The 21,240-nt window shown below is 40.7% G+C and overlaps 1 protein-coding gene across 1 annotated transcript in view; it reads left to right on the top strand.

Moving 5' to 3' along the window:
- Positions 1 to 21,240, top strand: part of COL6A6 (collagen type VI alpha 6 chain) — a 171,547-nt gene that overhangs the window by 140,461 nt on the left and 9,846 nt on the right. The window contains exons 34-36 of the mRNA XM_043595423.1: positions 3,690 to 3,786; positions 7,059 to 7,730; positions 10,651 to 10,744. Of these exons, the coding sequence (XP_043451358.1) occupies positions 3,690 to 3,786; positions 7,059 to 7,730; positions 10,651 to 10,744 (863 nt within the window). The remainder of the gene's footprint in view (positions 1 to 3,689; positions 3,787 to 7,058; positions 7,731 to 10,650; positions 10,745 to 21,240) is intronic.

The raw sequence follows: 21,240 nt of genomic DNA, 5'->3' as shown, positions 1-21,240 counted from the left end.
TGTTTTATTAATGTGATATATTGATTTGCAAATGCTGAACCATCTTTGTGTCCCTGGAATAAATTCTACTTGATTGTGCATGGTGAGTGATTTTTTTTTTAATGTCTTGGTTTTTTTTTTTTCAATTTTGTAAAGGTTTATTTATTTTGAGAGATGTAGAACAGAGAGAGAATTCCAAGCAGGTTTCAAGCTGTCAGTGAGATAATATCCAGTGCAGAGCCCAACACAGGGCTGTAACCCACAAATGGTGAGATCATGACCTCAGCTGAAACCAAGTCAGATGCTCAGCCAACTGAGCCACCCAGGCACCCCTCCGTTAATTTTTTGTCTGATTTTCTGTTTTGCTTCTGGTAAGCTCCCTTTTTTTTTTTTCTGAATGTAGTTTGATAATATTTGGCTGATGATTTTTGTGTGTATGTTTATCATAGATATTAGCATATAGTTTTCTTTTTTTCTTCTTTTTTTTGTGATGTCTTTGTCTGGTTTTGGTGTCAGGAAATATATTTGGAAGCTTTCCTTCCTCTTCTGTTTTTTAGAATAACTTGAGGAGAATAGGTATTAACTCTTCTTTGAATATTTGGTAGAATTCACCTGTGAATCAGTCTGGTTCTGGACTGTCCTTCTTGGGGAGCTTTTTGATTACTGATTCAGTTTGGTTACTAGTAGGTGGACTGTTTAGATTGCCCCTTTATTCTTCATTCACTTTTGGAAGGTTGTATGTTTCTAGGGATTTATCCATTTCTTCTAGTTTGACCAATTTGTTGGCACATAATTTTTCATAGTTTTCTCTTCTAATCCCTTGTATTTCTGTGGTGTCAGTTATTACTTGTCCTTCGTTTCTCATTACCTATGAAATATTATATGCCAAAGCTATGTTATTATGGCTACCAACTCTTTTTTATATCATTTTGCACATGATTGTAAGTTTGTCTGTTAAAAGATTTAAAAACTATTCTACACATTGGAAAGATTCATTAGTATCTGAACTTTGTTATGTACTTGCATAAAGCTGTAGAGTTTAGATTTTGGTTCCCAATAATCTAGGAAAGTAACTGCTAAAAGGCTTGCCTTTGGTTGTTTCCCTCCCCCACCCCCCCCCAAAAAAAGAAAAGAAAGTCCTATAGCAACAGTATTGATATTTATGCAAATGCTGTCATATAATGTTTTGGAGAAAAGGTTACTTTCTACTTTTGAAAAGTTTTGAAGTCATATGCTGTTCTTGGTTTGTTGGAAATTGGAGATTACTGTGTCTCCTTTTTTCAGACATCTTTATAGTTAATTTTTTTTAAATTTTGATATACAATTGATATTAACATTATTTTAGTTTCAGGTTGTACAACATAGTGAATCAACATTATATATATATATATATATATATATATATATATATATATATATATATGGAACAAAATGTTCACCATGGCAAGTGTAGTATCTGTCATCATACAAAGTTACCACAATATTATTGTTTATCTTCTATGTTGTATTTTACATCCCATGACTTATTTATTTTATGGTTAAATTTGTATCTCTTAATTCCTTGGCTTTATCTAGTCACAAAACATGAGATAATATCCTAACATGAGTAATTGATAGTACTTATGATATAAACTTAAATAAACACAATTCCACCACCTACTCAAAGGTAGGTGCACAGTATGTAACTTGAGAAAATATACTTGGTTGGCTCATTTTTCTATCTTTTGAGTATTAATCTCACTCAGAGTTCCTACCCAAATCACCTCCAGGCTCTTTTCTCCTTTCTTTTCTTTTTTGTTTAGAAAGAGAGTACTAGCAGGGGAGAGGGGCAGAGAGAATTTTTTTTTTTTTTTGAGAGAGAGAGAGCAAGCAGGGGATGGCAACAGGGAGAGGGGGGACAGAGGATCTGAAGCCGGCTCCATACTAACAGCAGCAAGCCCAATGCAGAGCTCTAACTCATGCACTGTGAGATCATGACCTGAGCCAAATTTAGACACTCAGCCAACTAAGCCACCCAGGCACCCCATCTTTGCTCCTATTTTGAAGGAATTTATCTCAAAAGAGCGCCAATGAAGTTCAGATTCTTGACAATGACCCACCTAAATATGAGCAGCATTAGCTCCAAACACCTCTTTGAGTAGACAAAGGATTAGAGATGCAAACAGAAGTCAGAATTGTGGCCAAGGGTCATTCATTTGGCAGATGCTTAGTGAGCACCTCCTATATGCCAGGTGCTATCCTACCCTACAGAGATATAAGAGTAAAATGGAAAACCAGAAGATTCACCCTCATGGAGCTACCTTTAGAGGATGGAACTAAACAGGGTTGTGTAGAAAAGCTAAAAATGGAGGCATGTATACAAGTTTGTGAGAACCCAGTACCATTACCTGGTGTTACAGAAAGGAAATTGTTACTACTTCTCCTTTTGCCCTCTTTTTCTTTCTTCTGTCTGATCTGTTCGGATGTACTTCCTTACACGTGAACTATTATTTGTTATTTTAAGAACAAAACTCAACAATTTAGTGGCAATGAATTTTTACTTGGGGGCCATCTTTTAAAACCCTAGTTTGTTCATAATTATCATGGCTTTTCCAAATCTTGATTTGTCTGAGAGTTCAGCAGTCCAGTGTGAAATTTGGGACCCGTGCAGGCACATGCAGCAGGACTTGGAAGCAGATGCTCTGATAACATGCACTGATAGCCCTACAATCCTTAGCACATGGACTGTGCCCTCCCTTTTGGAAATTTCTCATAATGGTATCAAGCTGAGTGATGAGCTAGTCCTCCCTTCTGAAATGGAAGGCCATTTTTTTTTTTACCGGGAAAACCTCAGTCTCAGCTTTGTTTTGCCATGAAGGTTTTCCCTCTAAATGTGCCTGGCAACCGCCTCTTACTTCCGGTGAAATTTGACTTGCCCATAAAGAATTCTAACTTCTAGGGAGGAATTCTGGTGAGCACAGATTTCTCCATCCCTTCTACACAGAATAAAAGATGGGCAGAAACAAAGCTAAGCCTCGGGGAGAGCGCCACTTCCTTTCCTCTTGCCCACTTCCCTCATTTCCTTCCCATCGCTCCTCAGATAGAACATGGCCAGCCTACAGCTCTGTTAGCGTTTGCCACCAACATAGAGGGACTCGCTGCTCTCAGGGCCCCACTTCCAAATTCCTGAGAGGATGGATCTGATTGGCTCAGAGGCCCATCCCTGGTGCAGTCTGCTCTGCAGAGCGATGGAGTCTCCCCCACTTAAACATGGCTGGCAAAGTGCTACCTTCGTGGATAAAGTACGGGCAGGAAACTTCCCTGAGAAAGAGTAGGGAAACGTCTTTGCCATCTCTCAGGCATTAGATACGACTGTACCCATACTTTCCCCTCAGCTGTCAATGGATCTGTGAATCGGTTAACTGACAAGCTAATTATTCTTCATTATTTGAAGCCTCCTTATTTTCTCCCTGCTCTCCAGTCTCAAACTCCCCAGGGAGGTTACTGACAATGGGACTAAATTGGAAGGGGTTCAGAGGAGAGCTGCCTGGATGTGGAACTGGGTCTGCAACACCAGCTTCCACGCCTGGCTCATTAATGAGAACTCAGAGGCAGTTGTAAAGTGCATTCTGTGATTTCACTCAGAAGATCTCAGTGCTCTGAACAATGCCGGGAGGTTCTTGCAGCCCCGCCCACTAAGCTGTTCTTTCTCTTGCTTCTGCTTCTTGCAGATTGATGACACTGGCACATTCCAAGTAATAATGGTTCCATCCGGGACCGACTACACGCCAACGTTAGAGAGACTCCAGCGGTGCACTTTCTGCTATGGTAAGACCCACAGAGAGAACATAATTTGATCAGGCCTGTTAAGCACATTGAGTCACCGTTGGCGCGAGTGGCTGAAACTTGGCAGCAGCAGGGATGCAAGTGGCCTCGGCAAAATTTCCCTGGGGCTCTGCGCTCACCTCCTCTTGCTGCATTGTCCGCAGATGGAACCCCAGCGAGCAGGGTCTCCTCCCAGGTATGGGAGTAGGAGAACTGCATTCCAGGCCTCTCCACTTGTGCAGCTTCCCAGAAACAGGGATGATTTTTAGAAAAACTCAACCTGTCTCATTGCCAAGTTTTTCATGCTATGAAGTAAATTTACGTGTCTTCTAAATCTCAAACATTCACAACCCCAAAGAAATGCTTTACAGTACAAGTGGAAACGAGTACAAATCCGTGCATTTCTCATTGCAAAGAGGCATCAAAGTGAGTTGCCATGCTGGTTTATCCGTTGTTGTGTTTTATGCTCAGTCTGCAGGCCCAGCTAGAGAAGTGGCCAGTGGCTAGACCTGTAGGTGAGTGTGCTCGTAATTTGAGTGCACTGATAATTAGGAAGACCGTGGAAGCCGCTGCCATCCCTGTGGGTGTGATTTGTGACAGTTACCAGACATTTATTGTGAGCTGCGCACTGTTCTGATTGCTTTGTGTAACGTTGGTGGCGGTGCTGATGATGGTTGATACTGAAGCTGTTGTGCTTCTTCTGTGCCAAGCACTCTTTTTTTTTTTAATATTTTTTTAACGTTTTATTTATTTTTGAGACAGGGAGAGACAGAGCATGAACAGGGGAGGGTCAGAGAGAGGGAGACACAGAATCTGAACCAGGCTCCAGGCTCTGAGCCGTCAGCACAGAGCCCGACGCAGGGCTCGAACTCACGGACCGCGAGATCATGACCTGAGCCGAAGTCGGCCGCTTAACCGACTGAGCCACCCGGGCGCCCCTGTTCCAAGCACTCTTTGCGTTGTTTCATCCCATCCTTATGAGCACCCTGAGACATTTGAACTACTACTATCTACATTTTACGGATAAGGAAAATGAGTCTTAGAGAGGTGAGATCATTTGCCCAGGGAAGCAGAGCCAGAGGAGACCCAAGAAAGATGGCTTCACAACGCTGCCATTGATGAGTAGCAGAGATCCCGTTATTCTCCCCGGTACTTGGTATTTGGCCTTGAAGAAAATGCTTCGTTCCTCTCCTCCTCTATGTGTATCAATGACATGTTAATAATGCTTCCATATGAATGACCTCACAGTGTGGAGGTAACTCTGAGTGAGAAGTGGAACTTCTTCACACACACCTCTGTTTCTGTCTTCCCCTCTGTTTCTCTCTACTCATTAGTGTCTTTCCCTTCCCTCCCCCTCCTCCCTCTCGTCTTCTCTCCCTCTGCTCCCCCCCCAACCATCCCCCTCTCTCTCCCCTTCTCCCTCCATTTTCTCCCTCTCTCCCCTCCCTTTCTCACCCTTTCCCGCTCTCCCTCCTTTCTCCCTCCCTCTCTCTCCCTCCCCACCTCACTCTCTGGCTTTCTTCTTCTCTTATCTTCTCCCTCCCTCTCTCCCTCTGGCACGGGGTTGGCCAGGCACTGGCTTCCTACTCAATGCAGCCGCAGTGCTAATTGTGCTGTGGGGAGAGGCCTCCCGCCCCAGCTCTCGGCCGAGCTTTCAGACATGTCAGTTACCACGTGTGCTGGTGTAATGCACAGCCAGAAGTTGTACATGTGTGACTGGAGATAGATTTTGGCCCCATTTCTTGGCTCAGATCCTTGTTTTGTCTCCTAGGCATATAAGCGAAGATATTTTGGCTGTAGTTTCCTGCAATTAAAAACCCCCACAAAATTGACCAAATGGACAGCCTGCTGTCTCTGATTTTAGAAACGGCCTTGCACACGGGTGACTGTTCTGTCATCTGACCGTTAAACGTGGTCGTAAAATTTTACTGAATTTCAGTAAGGGTAACATAACTTGTGCAAAGCCACATCTTCATGGAGACTGTGAGCAAGACTGAAGTTAGGAAGTTTGCTACGTCCCCAAGGATCTGCATTCTGGTTATTAACCTTTCATCTGTCTGCTTTGATTCGTGTCCCGGACCTATTTCTAAGTGCCAGCTGTCCACATGCTGGTTATTCCGTTTCTCTTTGTTCTGTTGAGTTTTCAAAGAGGCATTCTCATCCTTAACCATCTACTATTACTGAAAACCTCAGGATTGCAGAGGTCATCCCTGAAAGGGTTCTTTGGACAAATATGACCCACCCAAGTGTGCAGAATTGAAGCCCAGTGGTGACTTGGGAAGGGACACACAGCAGGTTTGCTACTGGGCACAGTAAGACATCCTGGCTCTCAGGCCAAGGGGCCTCCCTGCTGCTGCCACACCACATGGCCTTGTCTCTCACAATAAACCCTGATTTCATATGTAGGAACTTCTCGAAACATTAGGGTATTGTTTGGCAGAATGATTGTACCCTCTTACCCCCAGTCTCTTCTGTATAATGAGACTAGGTGACCTCTAAGATCCTTCCACTTCCAAATCTGTTTTTATTCCTCTGAATATTCATTGTGGTCAGATTCAATGAAATTCACTCTCTGCTTTTATTACTACACATTCTTTTTTAAATGAGATATACATATGTATTAAAATGGCCCCATATTTTATGAAAGTCCATTAATACACAGTATTTATTTTCATTTAACACACACGTATTGAGCTCTCAACTAATGAGCACAATGAAGATACAAATGTGAGCTCCAACTTTGTCCTGAATGTCCACACCCAGATAGACTTTGAATTACAAACCTTTATTTAAATTGAAGTAAAAGATTCATTGTTTTTTTGTACTCTTTTTGAGCAGACTACTTTTCATTGTAGAACAGTGTGAGAATAATGATAAGGGCCATTGGTTTAACCTGTATCTTGTCTATCTAGAGAGATCATTAGCTTTTATGTTATGATAAGGTATACTCTTATATGAGATAAGCTATCTACTTCAATCTTTATAAACTTAAAATGCAGCCAAGATTAAGCTTCTGTCCAAAGCAGCCTCAGTTTTAAAAGTAAACTGCCTTAGTGAATGGAATTCAAGACACCGGCTGGGTATAAAATCTGTACCTTTTAAATATAGATGCCAACTATGTACTAGGAAATCTTCTGTTGTTGATATCAAAGGTATTTAGTAACTATTTTAATATCAAAGATTATGTAGATCCCAAATGTTAAAATATTTAAGATGCTATCTTTTCTCTTCTGTCCAGTCTGTTTTAGTAACCTCACGTGGCTTTTGGTCTGCAGATATATGCAAGCCGGATGCTTTTTGCGATCAAGCCAGACCACCCCCTGTGCAGTCATACGTGGATGCTGCTTTCCTTCTGGACAGCTCCCGCCATGTGGGAAGTGCTGAATTTGAAGACATAAGACACTTTTTGGGAGCACTGTTAGATCACTTTGAGATCACCTCCAAGCCTGAGACCTCTGTCACTGGAGACCGGGTGGCCCTATTAAGCCATGCTCCCCCCAACTTCCTCCCCAACACTCAGAAGAGTCCTGTTAGAACGGAGTTCAACCTTACCACCTACAACAGTAAACGCCTCATGAAGAGGCACTTGGAACAATCAGTTCAACAACTAAACGGAGACGCTTTCATTGGTCATGCCTTACAGTGGACCCTGGACAATATCTTTTTAAATACACCCAATATGAGAAGAAACAAAGTCATATTTGTGATATCTGCTGGGGAAACCAGTCACTTGGACAGGGAAACCTTAAAGAAAGAATCCTTGAGAGCCAAATGTCAAGGTTATGCCCTATTTGTGTTTTCCCTTGGCCCCGCTTGGAATGACAAGGAACTGGAAGATTTAGCCAGCTATCCTTTGGATCACCACTTGGTCCAGCTTGGCCGAATTCATAAACCTGACCACAGATACAGTGTGAAGTTTGTGAGATCCTTTGTAAACTCAATCAGGCGTAAGTCATAAAATCTGTTCTTTTTTTACACATTACAAGTATATTTGGTATTCCCAAAAGAAGGGTTGATGAACTGACATGTATTCCTGGAAACCTCTGTCTTCAAGGGCACTGCAAGGTCAGAAAGGAAAATTGGTAATGACGGGTGGTAGAGGGAGGAAACCTCTGATTTCTAGCATTGAATTTTCTGGCTCATCTTTTTTATGCCTCTGGTTCCCATGGAAAAGCAATCATAACAAGCAGCTGCTCACACATCTGTCTGCACAGAGCAATATAGTCACAGCCTGGACTTTAGCTATAAGGTAGAAATCCCTGCCATGTAACATTAACACACTGCCCTTCAATGGAAAGCTTCATCAGTTAACACACCGAACGCAAGAGCCAAAGAATAATTGAACAATTCTCGACTTTGCTGTTTGACAAATTCCAAAGGCAGAGGTTTGAGGTATTAGGAGATACCATTTTACCTGCCAGAATGAAACATGCATCCTTGCAAAACTTTCTCAGCCTTGTTAATGACTTTTTATGACGCCAGCTATTAGTGTAACTGGTGCCTATAAAAAGGAAACATGGGCTGTATTTCTTGGAATAATTTTGCCTTGAAACTATGCAGTTCACTTTGTATGCGGTGGAATGGGTAAAAAGAAGCCATGTCCTAATGGCTCTGGAGGTTGAAAAGTACTCAATCAGATATCTGAACATTTTCATGGTGAATGAACCCTTAGAGTTCAGATAAAGAAAAATGAACACACAGGCTGAAGAACACCCCCCAGTGTAGCTTAAGGGAGATTCTGATTGTGTCTCGAACTTGTCACTGACATTACACAATGAGACAAGTTAAGGTTGCAAAGACTGTCTGGTCCCATATAGGTGAGGCGTGAGGAACCTTGGGAAATTGGTGGTGGTACTGACGTTGTGTCCTCTAGTCCTGTGCTTCTCCAAATGTGAGTCTAGGACCTACATTATCAGCATTACCTGGGAGCTGGTGAAAAATGCAGAACTTCAGACCCTACTCTAGACATTCTGAACCAGAATGTACATTTTTATCAAATCGTCAGGTGATTCATATGCACATTATGGTTCGAGAAGCAGTCTCCCAGGACAAAATTTATGTGGATGTGTTTTGGAATAGGAATCGGAAACAGGAGCTAGAGAACAGAAAGGGGGGAAATGGGCCTGGGGATCATTCTGAAAAAAGTAATTACAAGGCATTTGTAAGGATAAAGCCAAAGAAAACATCGGAAGACTGAGAATCTTGTAAAAAAAACAACCAACCAAACAAAAAACTCTTTATGAGGCAAAAAATTGCAAGACCATTTAAGATGAAATTTCTTTCCTCAGTCCCCCAAAATTCTTTGTGGTGTTTCACGGGAATTAGCCAAACTGTATAATTAAATAAATGACAACACTCCATTACCACCTAGGTAAAGGAGAAGAGATATTTTAAGAAGAATTAATTGGGGAGGGGAAAGATCTATAAAGTGCTTTCAGAAAGCCATTACTGTGACACAATTATACACCACTTTTCTAGAACTTCAGTGTCTAGAAACCACCCATCTTTAAAATATAGCAGTAAAAGTAGAAATTGAAACAGGCTTTAACATAATCTTACCGCAAGTCCACGGATTCATACTCCTTCAACATCAACACATATTTATCAGGTACCTACTCGGAGCCACTCGCAGTTCAGGTGTGGGCCTACCAAGGAGCGACCGACCATAACAGACCCCGTAACTGCCCTCCTGGAGAAGCTAGTGCGGCTCCCTTTCTGACTCTTACTTAACTCAATGCAGTGACAGAGGTAGCCATCAAGCACAGTCCACATCAGATTTAAATTTTCTAAGAGAAACAAAATTGCTGAACAACCTGATGATTAGAACTAAGACAGATAAAAAATCAGATGCACAAGAGGGGAAAGATCATAGCCTTGTGCCATTCAGTCTAGAATCACACAGTCCAGTCTGCAACAGCAGCTTTAGAGACAGTGCTGTATCACAACCCAGGACAAACTTGCTACTTAGAATAACCCTTGATCACCAAGGAAGAAATTGAATTGTTTACCAGGTCTGTTGAATTTAATGCTGCAAGGAAATAAATAATACACTGTTTTAAGTGTCCCATCAAAAATGGCTCCTAGATGTTTAAATTGTGTGGGGCACCTGGGTGGCTCAGTCAGTTAAGCATCCGACTTTTGATTTTGGCTCAGGTCATGACCTCACAGTTCAGGAGATCAAGCCCCGCATCGGGTCATGCACTGACAGCATGGAGCCTGCTTGAGATTCTCTGTGTCCCTCTCTCTCTGCCCCTCCCCCATTAGCATGCTCATGCGTGCTCACTCTTTCTCTCTCTCAAAATAAATTTTTAAAAAATGTTTAAATTGTGTGGGCAGAGGCATGCTTTGTTATTATAAAAAATTAATATACCTCCAAATGAAGTGAACCACTAATGAATTAAACCCAAGATGGCACTATTGTTACTGTTAATGATACAGAAACCATAAAGGGAATATCCCTTTCCCTTTGCATTTTGATATTGCAAAGGAGCAAATAAAAAATAACTATTCTGACTAGTTCATGCTAATTAGAGACCAGACTTTTAGGACTGGCTCATAATATCTCCTCCAGTGTTTGACCAACTTTAGCAGCTAAAGGCATCTATTGGAAAGTAAGTTGAATGCTCCACCTATAAATTCAGCAGAGATGTATTTTCTAAACCCAGTTTTAGAGACTCCCCTGAGAAACTTGCTTTCATCTCATATGGCCACCTTAGTTGGTATCTTCCTTTTATGAATATTGCAAAGGTGAAGTGATGCTTTGCATACAGAACAGTTTTGCTGAAGTGATGCTTTGCATACAGAACAGTTTGCTGTAATGTCAATAACCATGAATAAGAGACTCATCACAGATGTTTCTCTTCCTAGGTGCAATCAACAAATATCCACCAATAAACTTCAAAATGAAGTGCAATAGATTCAGCTCTACAGATCTGAAGCAGCCCCCACAGCAGTTGCAAAGGTATTTTCAGCTTGATAGAACTTGATAAATGAATGTGCCCTCCTTTTTTCTCCTCATTCTCTATAGTTTCTTCCTCTCCCTTTTCTTCCTCTTTCTCTTCCCCCATTCCATTTGGATAAAATCTATTGCTACATGATATTAAAATATAATTTGAGGAAATACGAGGTTATCAAAAATGACCAGGTTGATCTAAAAAACAAGCGGTTTTTATAAGTGGAAAATCTAAATGTTGAAATAAAACAACCAATGAGAGGGGTACCTCAGTGGCTCAATCATTTGAGCATCTGACTTTGACTCAGGTCATGATCACATGGTTCATGGGTTCGGGCCCCACGTCGGGCTCTGTGCTGACATCTCAGAGCCTAGAGCCTGCTCCGGATTCTGTGTCTCCCTCTCTATCTTCCCCTCCCCTGCTCATGCTCTCTCTCTCTCAAAAATAAATAAACATAAAAAAATTAAAACAACCAATAAGACACTTTAGTGGCCATGAGCATACCTAATGACTGGATATTGGTTTCTAAATACCATCCCCTACTCAAAGAAACCATGGTTTCTTAGATAAGTAGCTAATTCTAGGCAGTAGCAGGGAAAGTACAATGTGTCCCTCAAATATTTATAATGCCAGAAAGCAAGGAAGTAGTCAAAAACTAGCAGTGTCATGTGAAAAGGACAAATGAGCAATCTTGAAAAGATTCCCCATGGTCCAATTTTGGACAGTTTGACATCAAAAAGAATAATGGTAATGGATTATAACAATGAGTTTTTAAAATCCACGAGTCTAGGGGGGCCTGGGTGGCTCAGTCAGTTGAGTGTCCAACTCTTGATTTCTGCTCAGGTGATGATCTCATGGTCATGAGATTGAGCTGTGCCTCAGGCTCACTCTGAGCATGGGCCTGCTTAAGATTCTCTCTCTCCCTTTGCCCCTCCCCTGCTCGTACACACTGGTGCACATGTGCATGCTCTCTCAGTAAGTAAGTAAATAAAATAAAATAAAATAAAATAAAATAAAATAAAATAAAATCCACAAGTCCATATAGAGACCCCAAAATGGAGGAGGGTAGTAAAAGTTCTTTTTTATCGAATGTGCTGCTAGTAAATGTAGAAGAAAATGATAGAATTAAAAAGTCACCAGTTTGTTATCTCCAATATAGTAACTGAGTCAAACAGGAATCAAGGAATGCTAAAAACATGGGGTGACAGGTTGTTTGGCAACAAGCTATTTCAGACTGTCCCAGAGCCATTCACACATTACTAACTTATTAATTACAAAAAAAAAAAAAGAAAGAAAGAAAGAAAGAAATGTCCATGTGCATGGTGAGATCTGGCAATACCTACTGTAACCAAAATTTGACTTATGTGCCTCCTGAGGTGATGCAGGGGGAGCTACATCACCTGTGTGAGATTCTTGCAGGGAAGGTTTGGCCCAAGTCTCATAATAAAGAAACCTCTAGACAATTCCAGAATGTGGAGTTTTCTTCAGAAAACCTGGCCTTTTCAGAGGTTTCAATGTCATGAGCAGCCAGGGGAAGTGGGGTACTATGCTAGGATGGGAGAGACTAAAGAGACAAAACGGCCAAATGTAATGGTGTGAACCTTGACTGATCCCAGGTCAGAAAAAAAGCTTATGTAAACGACATCTGGTGGACAACTGGGGAAACTTGAGGATTATATTATTGATTCGTGTAGATTTCCTTTGTGCGGTAATTGTATGAGGTTCGTATGCGACATTGTCTTTGTTCTTGAGATAGGTATGTTGAAGTATTTGAAAGTAATGTGTATAATGTCTGCAGCCTACTTCCAGGTGATTTTCCTAAAAAGAAAGAAGATGGGGTTTGTGTGTATTTGTGGAGATATGAGTGTATGGGCATATATATGTGTGTGTGTATGTGTGTGTGTGTGTGTGTATACTCACACACGGAGTAATAAATAAAATGGTAACATCTGGAGAACCAAATAGGTTAAAAGTGGACAAGTATTTATTTGTAGTTCTGTTCTTTACAATAGTCTGTGAGTTAAAGAAAAATAATTTCTAAAACTCAATGGATGAATTAATCCATCCAATGGATGAATAATAGGCACATCTAAAGAGAAACATAATGAACTGGAAAATAAAGCTGAAGAAATCTCACAGTGCAGAGAAGATAAATGTAAGCAGTTTAGAGACAGAATGGAATAGAAAGACCTAACCTATATCAAATTGGAATTCTTGGGATCAGATAAAATAGAAACAATTAATGAGACAATATTCAAATATATCAAGAGATGATCATTTTTAAGAACTTGTGGAAGACATGAATTAAAAGATGAAGAAATTACAAGGTACAACAAATAAAAGAAAGCAACAGTTAGACATCGTGTAAGGAAACACAGATGCCAAGCCAAAGGACAAAACAGCCTGAAAGAAAAAATTATCTACAAAGAAACTTTAATTAGGCTGGCAGCTGGGTTATCAGTAGCAAAAGTGGAAGCCACAAAACTGTTAAGAACTTTTAAAGTAACGGAAGAACCTTTTTGTCAACTTAGAAAAACTGTCTTTAAAAAATACTGGTAGAAACATGGAAGGAGGAACTAAGGTGGTTGGAGTAGTGAGGGGACCCTGGGCTTGTCTCATCCCTCGAATGCAGCTGGATCAACATCAAACCATTTTGAACACCTCCACAGTCGATCTGAGGATTAACAGAAATCTGCATAATTTGAGGGAGAGAACATGCGAAGTACATAATGCAGAAAGGTGATCCGGGGAAGAGAAGAGCCTCTGCGTCCCAAAGGAAGGGAGCTGTTTTCACAGAGAGGAGGACGGGGGGAGAGAGGGCAGCACTCCTGGTTTGTTTAAGAAAGCACTCCCTCTGAAAGCAGCTAGAGAGGAAGTGTGAACACATGCACAGGGGACTGCACAAGAAAACATTTCCCCAAAACCAGTGATGGGGGGGGAGAGGAGAGGGTTTCAATACCACCAGTTTTTTCACAAACAGCAGAGCCCAGAGTCTGAAGTTTGAGAAGTCGGTCCCTGGCAGTGCTTCAGCCAGGAAGCAGGGTGGAGCCCTGCGAGCAGGCCATGTGGGCCACAGCGGGGAGAAGTGGTTTCCCTGCTTGGAGGGCATTGGATAAAGGTGATACGGCCTCTCCATGGGTGAAAACCTGGTGAGAGCTATCAACCCACCACACTCACTGGTATAGGAACAAAGTTGCTGGCTGAGGGCAGCAAACCCCAGCACCTGCTATATGTTTTCCATAAACTCTGAGCGCTGTGCATTGGTGTGACCATTTCCTGGGACAAGTCAGCCCCAGCCACAGCCTGGCAAGACCCTCCCCCAGAGGACCACTGCGGGTTCTAGCCACAGAGGTCTCTTAAGTGTGGGGTTTTGAAACACAGCTGCACCTGAGACAAAACTCTGGAGGGAGGCGCCGCCTAGTAGGCAGATGGCTCAGACACAGGGGAAAGGTAGAGAGGTGATGAAAACCAGGGACATAGGAGGGGTGACTGATCACACATCAGTGAGGGCATGAACCACCCGCTCTGGAGACTGGAGAGCAGGGTGAAGCCGTTTTTACCATTAGCCCACCAACATTGATCCACCCCAATGAGATGAACAGCATCACCAAGTGAAGAATGGAGCTATTACACCAAGCCCTGGCTACCCTGTGCTTTCAGGTGCATCTCCACTAGGGCAAGCCACCTGAGAATCAGAGCTGCAGGCCCCTCCCCCAGAAGACCAACACAAATCCTTTCCACCAGCTAGGCTACTGGCCGTAGACTGCTGCAAAGTTTCAGCTCTAGGGGAAACTGTTTCTAGGGGAAACCTCATTTGGAGGTTTTTGTTAATTTGGTTTTTTTGTTGTTGTTGCTTCTGTTTTGTTTTTGTTGTTTTCTTTGTTTCTTGGATACAGAAAGGACAAATTTTTTTATTTTAATTTATTTGATTTTTTTATTTTTAATTTTTGTTTCTTCTTTTTTCTCCTTTTCCTATCAAGCTTCTCTTAACAAGCAGACCAAAACACACCTAGGATCTAGCTTCCTTTATTTGATTTTTTAAGTTTTTTATTTCATTCTATCATTATTATTATTATTGTTTTTTTCTTCCTCCCAAATGACAAGACAGAGGAACTCACTTCAAAATAAAGGACAGAAAGAAAAGATGGTCAAGGATTTAGTCAATGCAGATATAAGTAAAATGTTTGAACTAGAATTTAAAACAACAACTGTAAGGATACTAGCTGGGCTTGGAAAAAGCATAGAAGACACCAGAGAATCCCTTTCTGCAGAGATAAAAGAACTAAAATCTAGTCAGGCCAAAATTAAAAATGTTATAACCAAGATGCAAACCCAAATAGAGGCCATAAAACAAGGGTGGACAAGGCAGAGGGGCAAGTTAACGATGTAGAATATATAATTATGGAAGATAATAAAGCTGAAAAAAAGAAACAAATGTCAGGGATCATGAAGGCAGACTTAAGGAACTCAGCAATTTATTAAAACGTAGTAACACTGGGGGCTCCTGGGTCGCTCAGTCAGTTGAGCATCTGACTTCGGCTCAAGTCATGATCTCATGGTTCGTGGGTTTGAGCCCTGCGTCGGGCTCTGGGATGACAGCTCAGAGCCTGGAGCCTGCTTCAGATTATGTGTTGCCCTCTCTCTCTGCCCCTCCCCCACTCATGCTCTGTCTCTCAAATAAAACCAACATTAAAAAAATTTTTTTAAATACCATAATAACATAGAAGTCCCAGAAGATGAAAAGAGAGAAAAGGGGCAGAAGGTTTATATGCGCAAATTATAGCTGAAAATGTCCCTAATCTGGGGAAGGACACAGACATCAAAATCCAAGGAGCACAGAGAGCTCCCATTAAATTCAACAAAAGTGAGCCATTGCCAGATATATCAGAGTCAAATTCACAAAATACACAGATAAGGAAAGAATCGTGAAAGCAGCAGGGAAAAAAGTCTTTAACCTACAAGGGAAGACAGATCAGGTTCGCAGCAGATCTGTCCACAGAAACTTGGCAGGCCAGAAAGGAGTGGCAAGATGTATTCAATGTACTGAATGGAAAAAAATATGAAGTTAAGACTACCCTATCCAGCAAGGCTGTCATTCAAAATAGAAAGATAAAGAGTTTCGCAGACAAACAAAAATTAAAGGAGTTTGTGACCACTAGACCAGACCTACCTGAAATTTTAAGGGTGACTCTTTGGAGGAAAAAAAACCAAAAACCGAAATCAACAAAGACTAGAAAGGACTAGAGAGCATCACCAAAAACACCAACTCTACAGGTTACATAATGGCACTAAATTCATATCTTTCAATAATCACTCAGAATGTAAATGCACTAACTGCTCCAATCAATAGACATATGGTATCAGAATGGATAAAAAGCCAAGATCTATAGATAAGCTTACTATAAGAGACTCATTTCAGACCTAAATACACCTACAGATTGAAAGTGAGGGGATGGAGAACCATCCAGCCAGCTAATGGACGTTAAAAGAAAGAGACAGTGGCCACACTTAAATCATACAAACTAGATCTTAAAACAAAGACTAACAAAAAATGAAAAAGGTATTATAATTAAGGGGTCTATCAATTAAGATCTAATGATTATAAATATTTACTCCCCCAACTTGGAAGCATCCAAATATATACATCTAGCAAACATAAACACACTGCTTATAAAACAATAGGGGACTTTAACACCCCACTTACAACAATGGACAGATCATCTAAGCAAAAAATCAAGGAAACAATGGCTTTGAATGACACACTGGACCAGATGGACTTAATAGATACATATATCCAGAACATTTCATCCTAAAGCAGAATACACATTCTTTTCAAGTGCACATGGAACATTCTCCAGAATAGATCATATACTGGGTCACACATCAGCCCTCAACAAGTACACAAAGATCGAGATCATACCATGGATATTTTCAGATCACAGTGCTATGAATCTTGAAGTCAACCACAAGAAAAAACTTGGAAATCCCTCAAATATATGGAAATTAAAGAACATCCTACTAAAGAATGAATGGTTAACCAGGAAATTAAGGAATAAAATATATATATATATATATATATATATATATATATATATATATATATAGAAACAAAGTGAAAATGTGACAGTCCAAAAACCTTTTGTATGCAGCAAAAGCAGTCCTAAAAGGAAAGTACATTGCAACTTAGGCCTATCCCTAGAAGCAAGAAAGGTCCCAAATACACAACCTAAACTTACTCCTAAAGGACCTAGAAAAGAAGCAGCAAATAAAGCCTAAAGCCATCAAATAAGGGAGATAATAAAGATTAGAGCTGAAATAAATGATATAGAAACAAAATAACCCAATAGAATATATCATTGAAACTAAGAGCTGGTTCTTTGAAAGAATTAATGAAATTGATAAACCCCTACCCATATTCATCAAGAAATAAAAGAGAAAGGACCCAAATAAATAAAATCATGAATGAAAGAGGAAAGACCACAACACCAGAAAAAAACAAACAATTATAAGAGAATACTATGAAAAATTATATGCCAAAAAACTGGGAATTCTGGAAGAAATGGACAAATTCTTAGAAACTCACAAACTACCAAAACTGAAACAGGAAGAAATGGAAATTTTGAACAGACCTATAACCAGCAAAGAAATTGAATCAGTAATTAAAAATCTCCCAACAGGCAAGAGTCCTAGGCCAGATGGCTTCCCAGGGGAATTCTACCAGATATCTAAAGAAAAGTTAATAACTATTCTTCTCAAACTGTTCCCCAAAAATATAAATAATGGCACAAAAACAGACACATAGACCAATGGAATAGAATAGAAACCCCAGAACTAGACCCACAAACGTATGGCCAACTCATCTTTGACAAAGCAGGAAAGAACATCCAATGGAAAAAAGACAGCCTCGGGGCGCCTGGGTGGCGCAGTCGGTTAAGCGTCCGACTTCAGCCAGGTCACGATCTCGCGGTCCGTGAGTTTGAGCCCCGCGTCAGGCTCTGGGCTGATGGCTCAGAGCCTGGAGCCTGTTTCCGATTCTGTGTCTCCCTCTCTCTCTGCCCCTCCCCCGTTCATGCTCTGTCTCTCTCTGTCCCAAAATAAATAAAAAACGTTGAAAAAAAAATTAAAAAAAAAAAAAAAGACAGCCTCTTTAACAAATGGTGCTGGGAGAACTGGACAGCAACATGCAGAAGGTTGAAACTAGACCACTTTCTCACACCATTCACAAAAATAAACTCAAAATGGATAAAGGACCTAAATGTGAGACAGGAAACCATCAAAACCTTAGAGGAGAAAGCAGGAAAAGACCTCTCTGACCTCAGCCGTAGCAATCTCTTACTCGACACATCCCCAAAGGCAAGGGAATTAAAAGCAAAAGTGAATTACTGGGACCTTATGAAGATAAAAAGCTTCTGCACAGCCAAGGAAACAACCAACAAAACTAAAAGGCAACCAACGGAATGGGAAAGGATATTTGCAAATGACATATCGGACAAAGGGCTAGTATCCAAAATCTATAAAGAGCTCACCAAACTCCACACCCCAAAAACAAATAACCCAGTGAAGAAATGGGCAGAAAACATGAATAGACACTTCTCTAAAGAAGACATCCGGATGGCCAACAGGCACATGAAAAGATGTTCAGCGTCGCTCCTTATCAGGGAAATACAAATCAAAACCACACTCAGGTATCACCTCACGCCAGTCAGAGTGGCCAAAATGAACAAATCAGGAGACTATAGATGCTGGAGAGGATGTGGAGAAACGGGAACCCTCTTGCACTGTTGGTGGGAATGCAAATTTGTGCAGCTGCTCTGGAAAGCAGTGTGGAGGTTCCTCAGAAAATTAAAAATAGACCTACCCTATGACCCAGCAATAGCACTGCTAGGAATTTATCCAAGGGATACAGGAGTACTGATGCATAGGGCCACTTGTACCCCAATGTTCATAGCAGCACTCTCAACAATAGCCAAATTATGGAAAGAGCCTAAATGTCCATCAACTGCTGAATGGATAAAGAAATTGTGGTTTATATACACAATGGAATATTACGTGGCAATGAGAAAAAATGAAATATGGCCTTTTGTAGCAATGTGGTTGGAACTGGAGAGTGTGATGCTAAGTGAAATAAGCCATACAGAGAAAGACAGATACCATATGGTTTCACTCTTATGTGGATCCTGAGAAACTTAATAGGAACCCATGGGGGAGGGGAAGGAAAAAAAAAAAAAGAGGTTAGAATGGGAGAGAGCCAAAGCATAAGAGACTGTTAAAAACTGAGAACAAACTGAGGGTTGATGGGGGGTGGGAGGGAGGAGAGGGTGGGTGATGGGTATTGAGGAGGGCACCTTTTGGGATGAGCACTGGGTGTTGTATGGAAACCAATTTGTCAATAAATTTCAGAAAAAAAAATATATATATATAAATAAAAGGAAAACTGCCAAACTGATTCTACAAAGCCAACATTACCTTGCTTCAAAAACCAAAGATGCCACTAAAAAGGAGAATTACAGGGTAATATCCCTGATTAACATGGATGCAGAAATTCTCAACAAGATGCTAGCAAATTGAATTCAACAGTACATTAAAAGAATTATTCACCATGATCAAGTGGAATTTATTCCTGGACTGCAGCAGTGGTTCAGTATTCACAAATCAATCAACGTGATATACCACATTAATAAACATTTAAAAAAGGAGAACTGTATGATCCTGTCAATAGATACAGAAAAAGCATTTGACAAAATATAGCATCCATTCTTGTTAAAAACCCTCAACAAAGTAGGGATAGATGAAACTTGCTTCAACATCATAAAGACCATATTTGAAAGACCCACAGCTAATATCATGTTCAATGGGGAAAAACTGAGAGCCTTTCCCATATGGTCACGAACAAGATAGGGATGTCCACTCTGACTGTTACTATTTAACAATAGTACTGTAAGTCTTAGCCTCAGCAATCAAAAAATAAATAAATAAATACAAGGCATCCAAATCAGCAGGGAAGAAGTCAAACTTTCCCTATCTGCGGATGACATGATACTCTGTGTAGGAAACCTGAAAGACCCCACCAAAAAGTTGCTAGAACTAACACATGAATTTCGCAAAGTCACAGGATATAAAATCAACATGCAGAAATCAGTTGCCTTTCTATACACCAGTAACAAAGCAGCAGAAAAAGAAATCAAGGAATCCTATTTGCAATTGCACCAAAAACAATAAGATACCTGAGAATAAACCTAACTGAGGAGGTAAAATATCTATCCTCTGAAAACTATAGAGCACTTAAGAAAGAAATTGAAAAAGATGCAAAAAAATGGAAAAGCATTCCATGTTCATGGATTGGAAGAACAAACATTGTGTTAAAATGTCTATACTACCCAAAGAAATCTACACATTTAATGCAATCCCTACCAAAATACCACCAGCATTTTCCATAGAGCCAGAACAATCCTAAAATTTGTATGGAACCACAAAAGACTGCAGGTAGCCAAAGCAATCCTGAAAAAGAAAAACAAAACAGGAGGCATCACAATTCTGGATTTCAAGCTGTATTACAAAGCTATAGTCAAGACAGTATGGTACTGGCACAAAAACAGACACATAGATCAATGGAACATAATAAAAAACCCAGAAATGGACCCACAACTATATGGTCAACTTATCTTTGACAAAGCAGTGAAGAATATGCGATCAAAAAAATACAGTCTCTTCAACAAGTAATGCTGGGAAAATTGGATGGTGATATGCAGCAGAGTGAAACTGGACCACTTTGTTACACCATACACAAAAATAAATTCAAAAGGATCAAAGACCTAATATGAGACAGAAAACCATCAAAACCCTAAGGAGAACTTAGGCAGTGACCTCTTTGACCTCAGCCACAGCAACTTCTTACTAGACACATCTCTGGAGGCAAGGGAAAAAAACAAATATGAACTTCTGCATAGTGAAGGAAACAATCAACAAAACTAAAAGGCAACCTTCCGAATGGGAGAAGATATTTGAAAATGACATATCAGGACAAGGGGTAGTATCCGAAATCTATAAAGAACTTATCAAACTCAACACCCAAAAAACAAAGAATCCAGTGAAGAAATGGGCAAAAGACATGACTAGATACTTTTCCAAAGAAGACATCCAGATGGCTGACAGACACATGAAAAGATGCTCAATATCACTCATCATCAGGGAAATACAAATCAAAACCATGATGAGCTATCACTTCACACCTGTCAGAATGGCTAAAATTAACAGGACAAGAAACAACAGGTGTTGATGAGGATGCGGAGAAAGGGGAACCCTCTTGCACTGTTGGTGGGAATGCAAACTGGGGCAGCCACTCTGGAGAATGGTATGGATGTTCCTCAGGAAACTAAAAATAGGGGCACCTGGGGGGCTCAGTAGGTTAAGGGTCTGATTTGGACTCAGGTCATAATCTTACAGTTCGTGGGCTGGAGCCCCGCATGAAGCTCCACACTGATGGTGTGGAGCCTGCTTGAGATTC

Source organism: Prionailurus bengalensis, chromosome C2 (genome assembly GCF_016509475.1).
Source record: "Prionailurus bengalensis isolate Pbe53 chromosome C2, Fcat_Pben_1.1_paternal_pri, whole genome shotgun sequence".
Lineage (NCBI taxonomy): Eukaryota > Metazoa > Chordata > Mammalia > Carnivora > Felidae > Prionailurus > Prionailurus bengalensis.
Note: the sequence above shows the minus strand (reverse complement) of the source record. Positions and strands in the feature narration are given on the sequence as shown.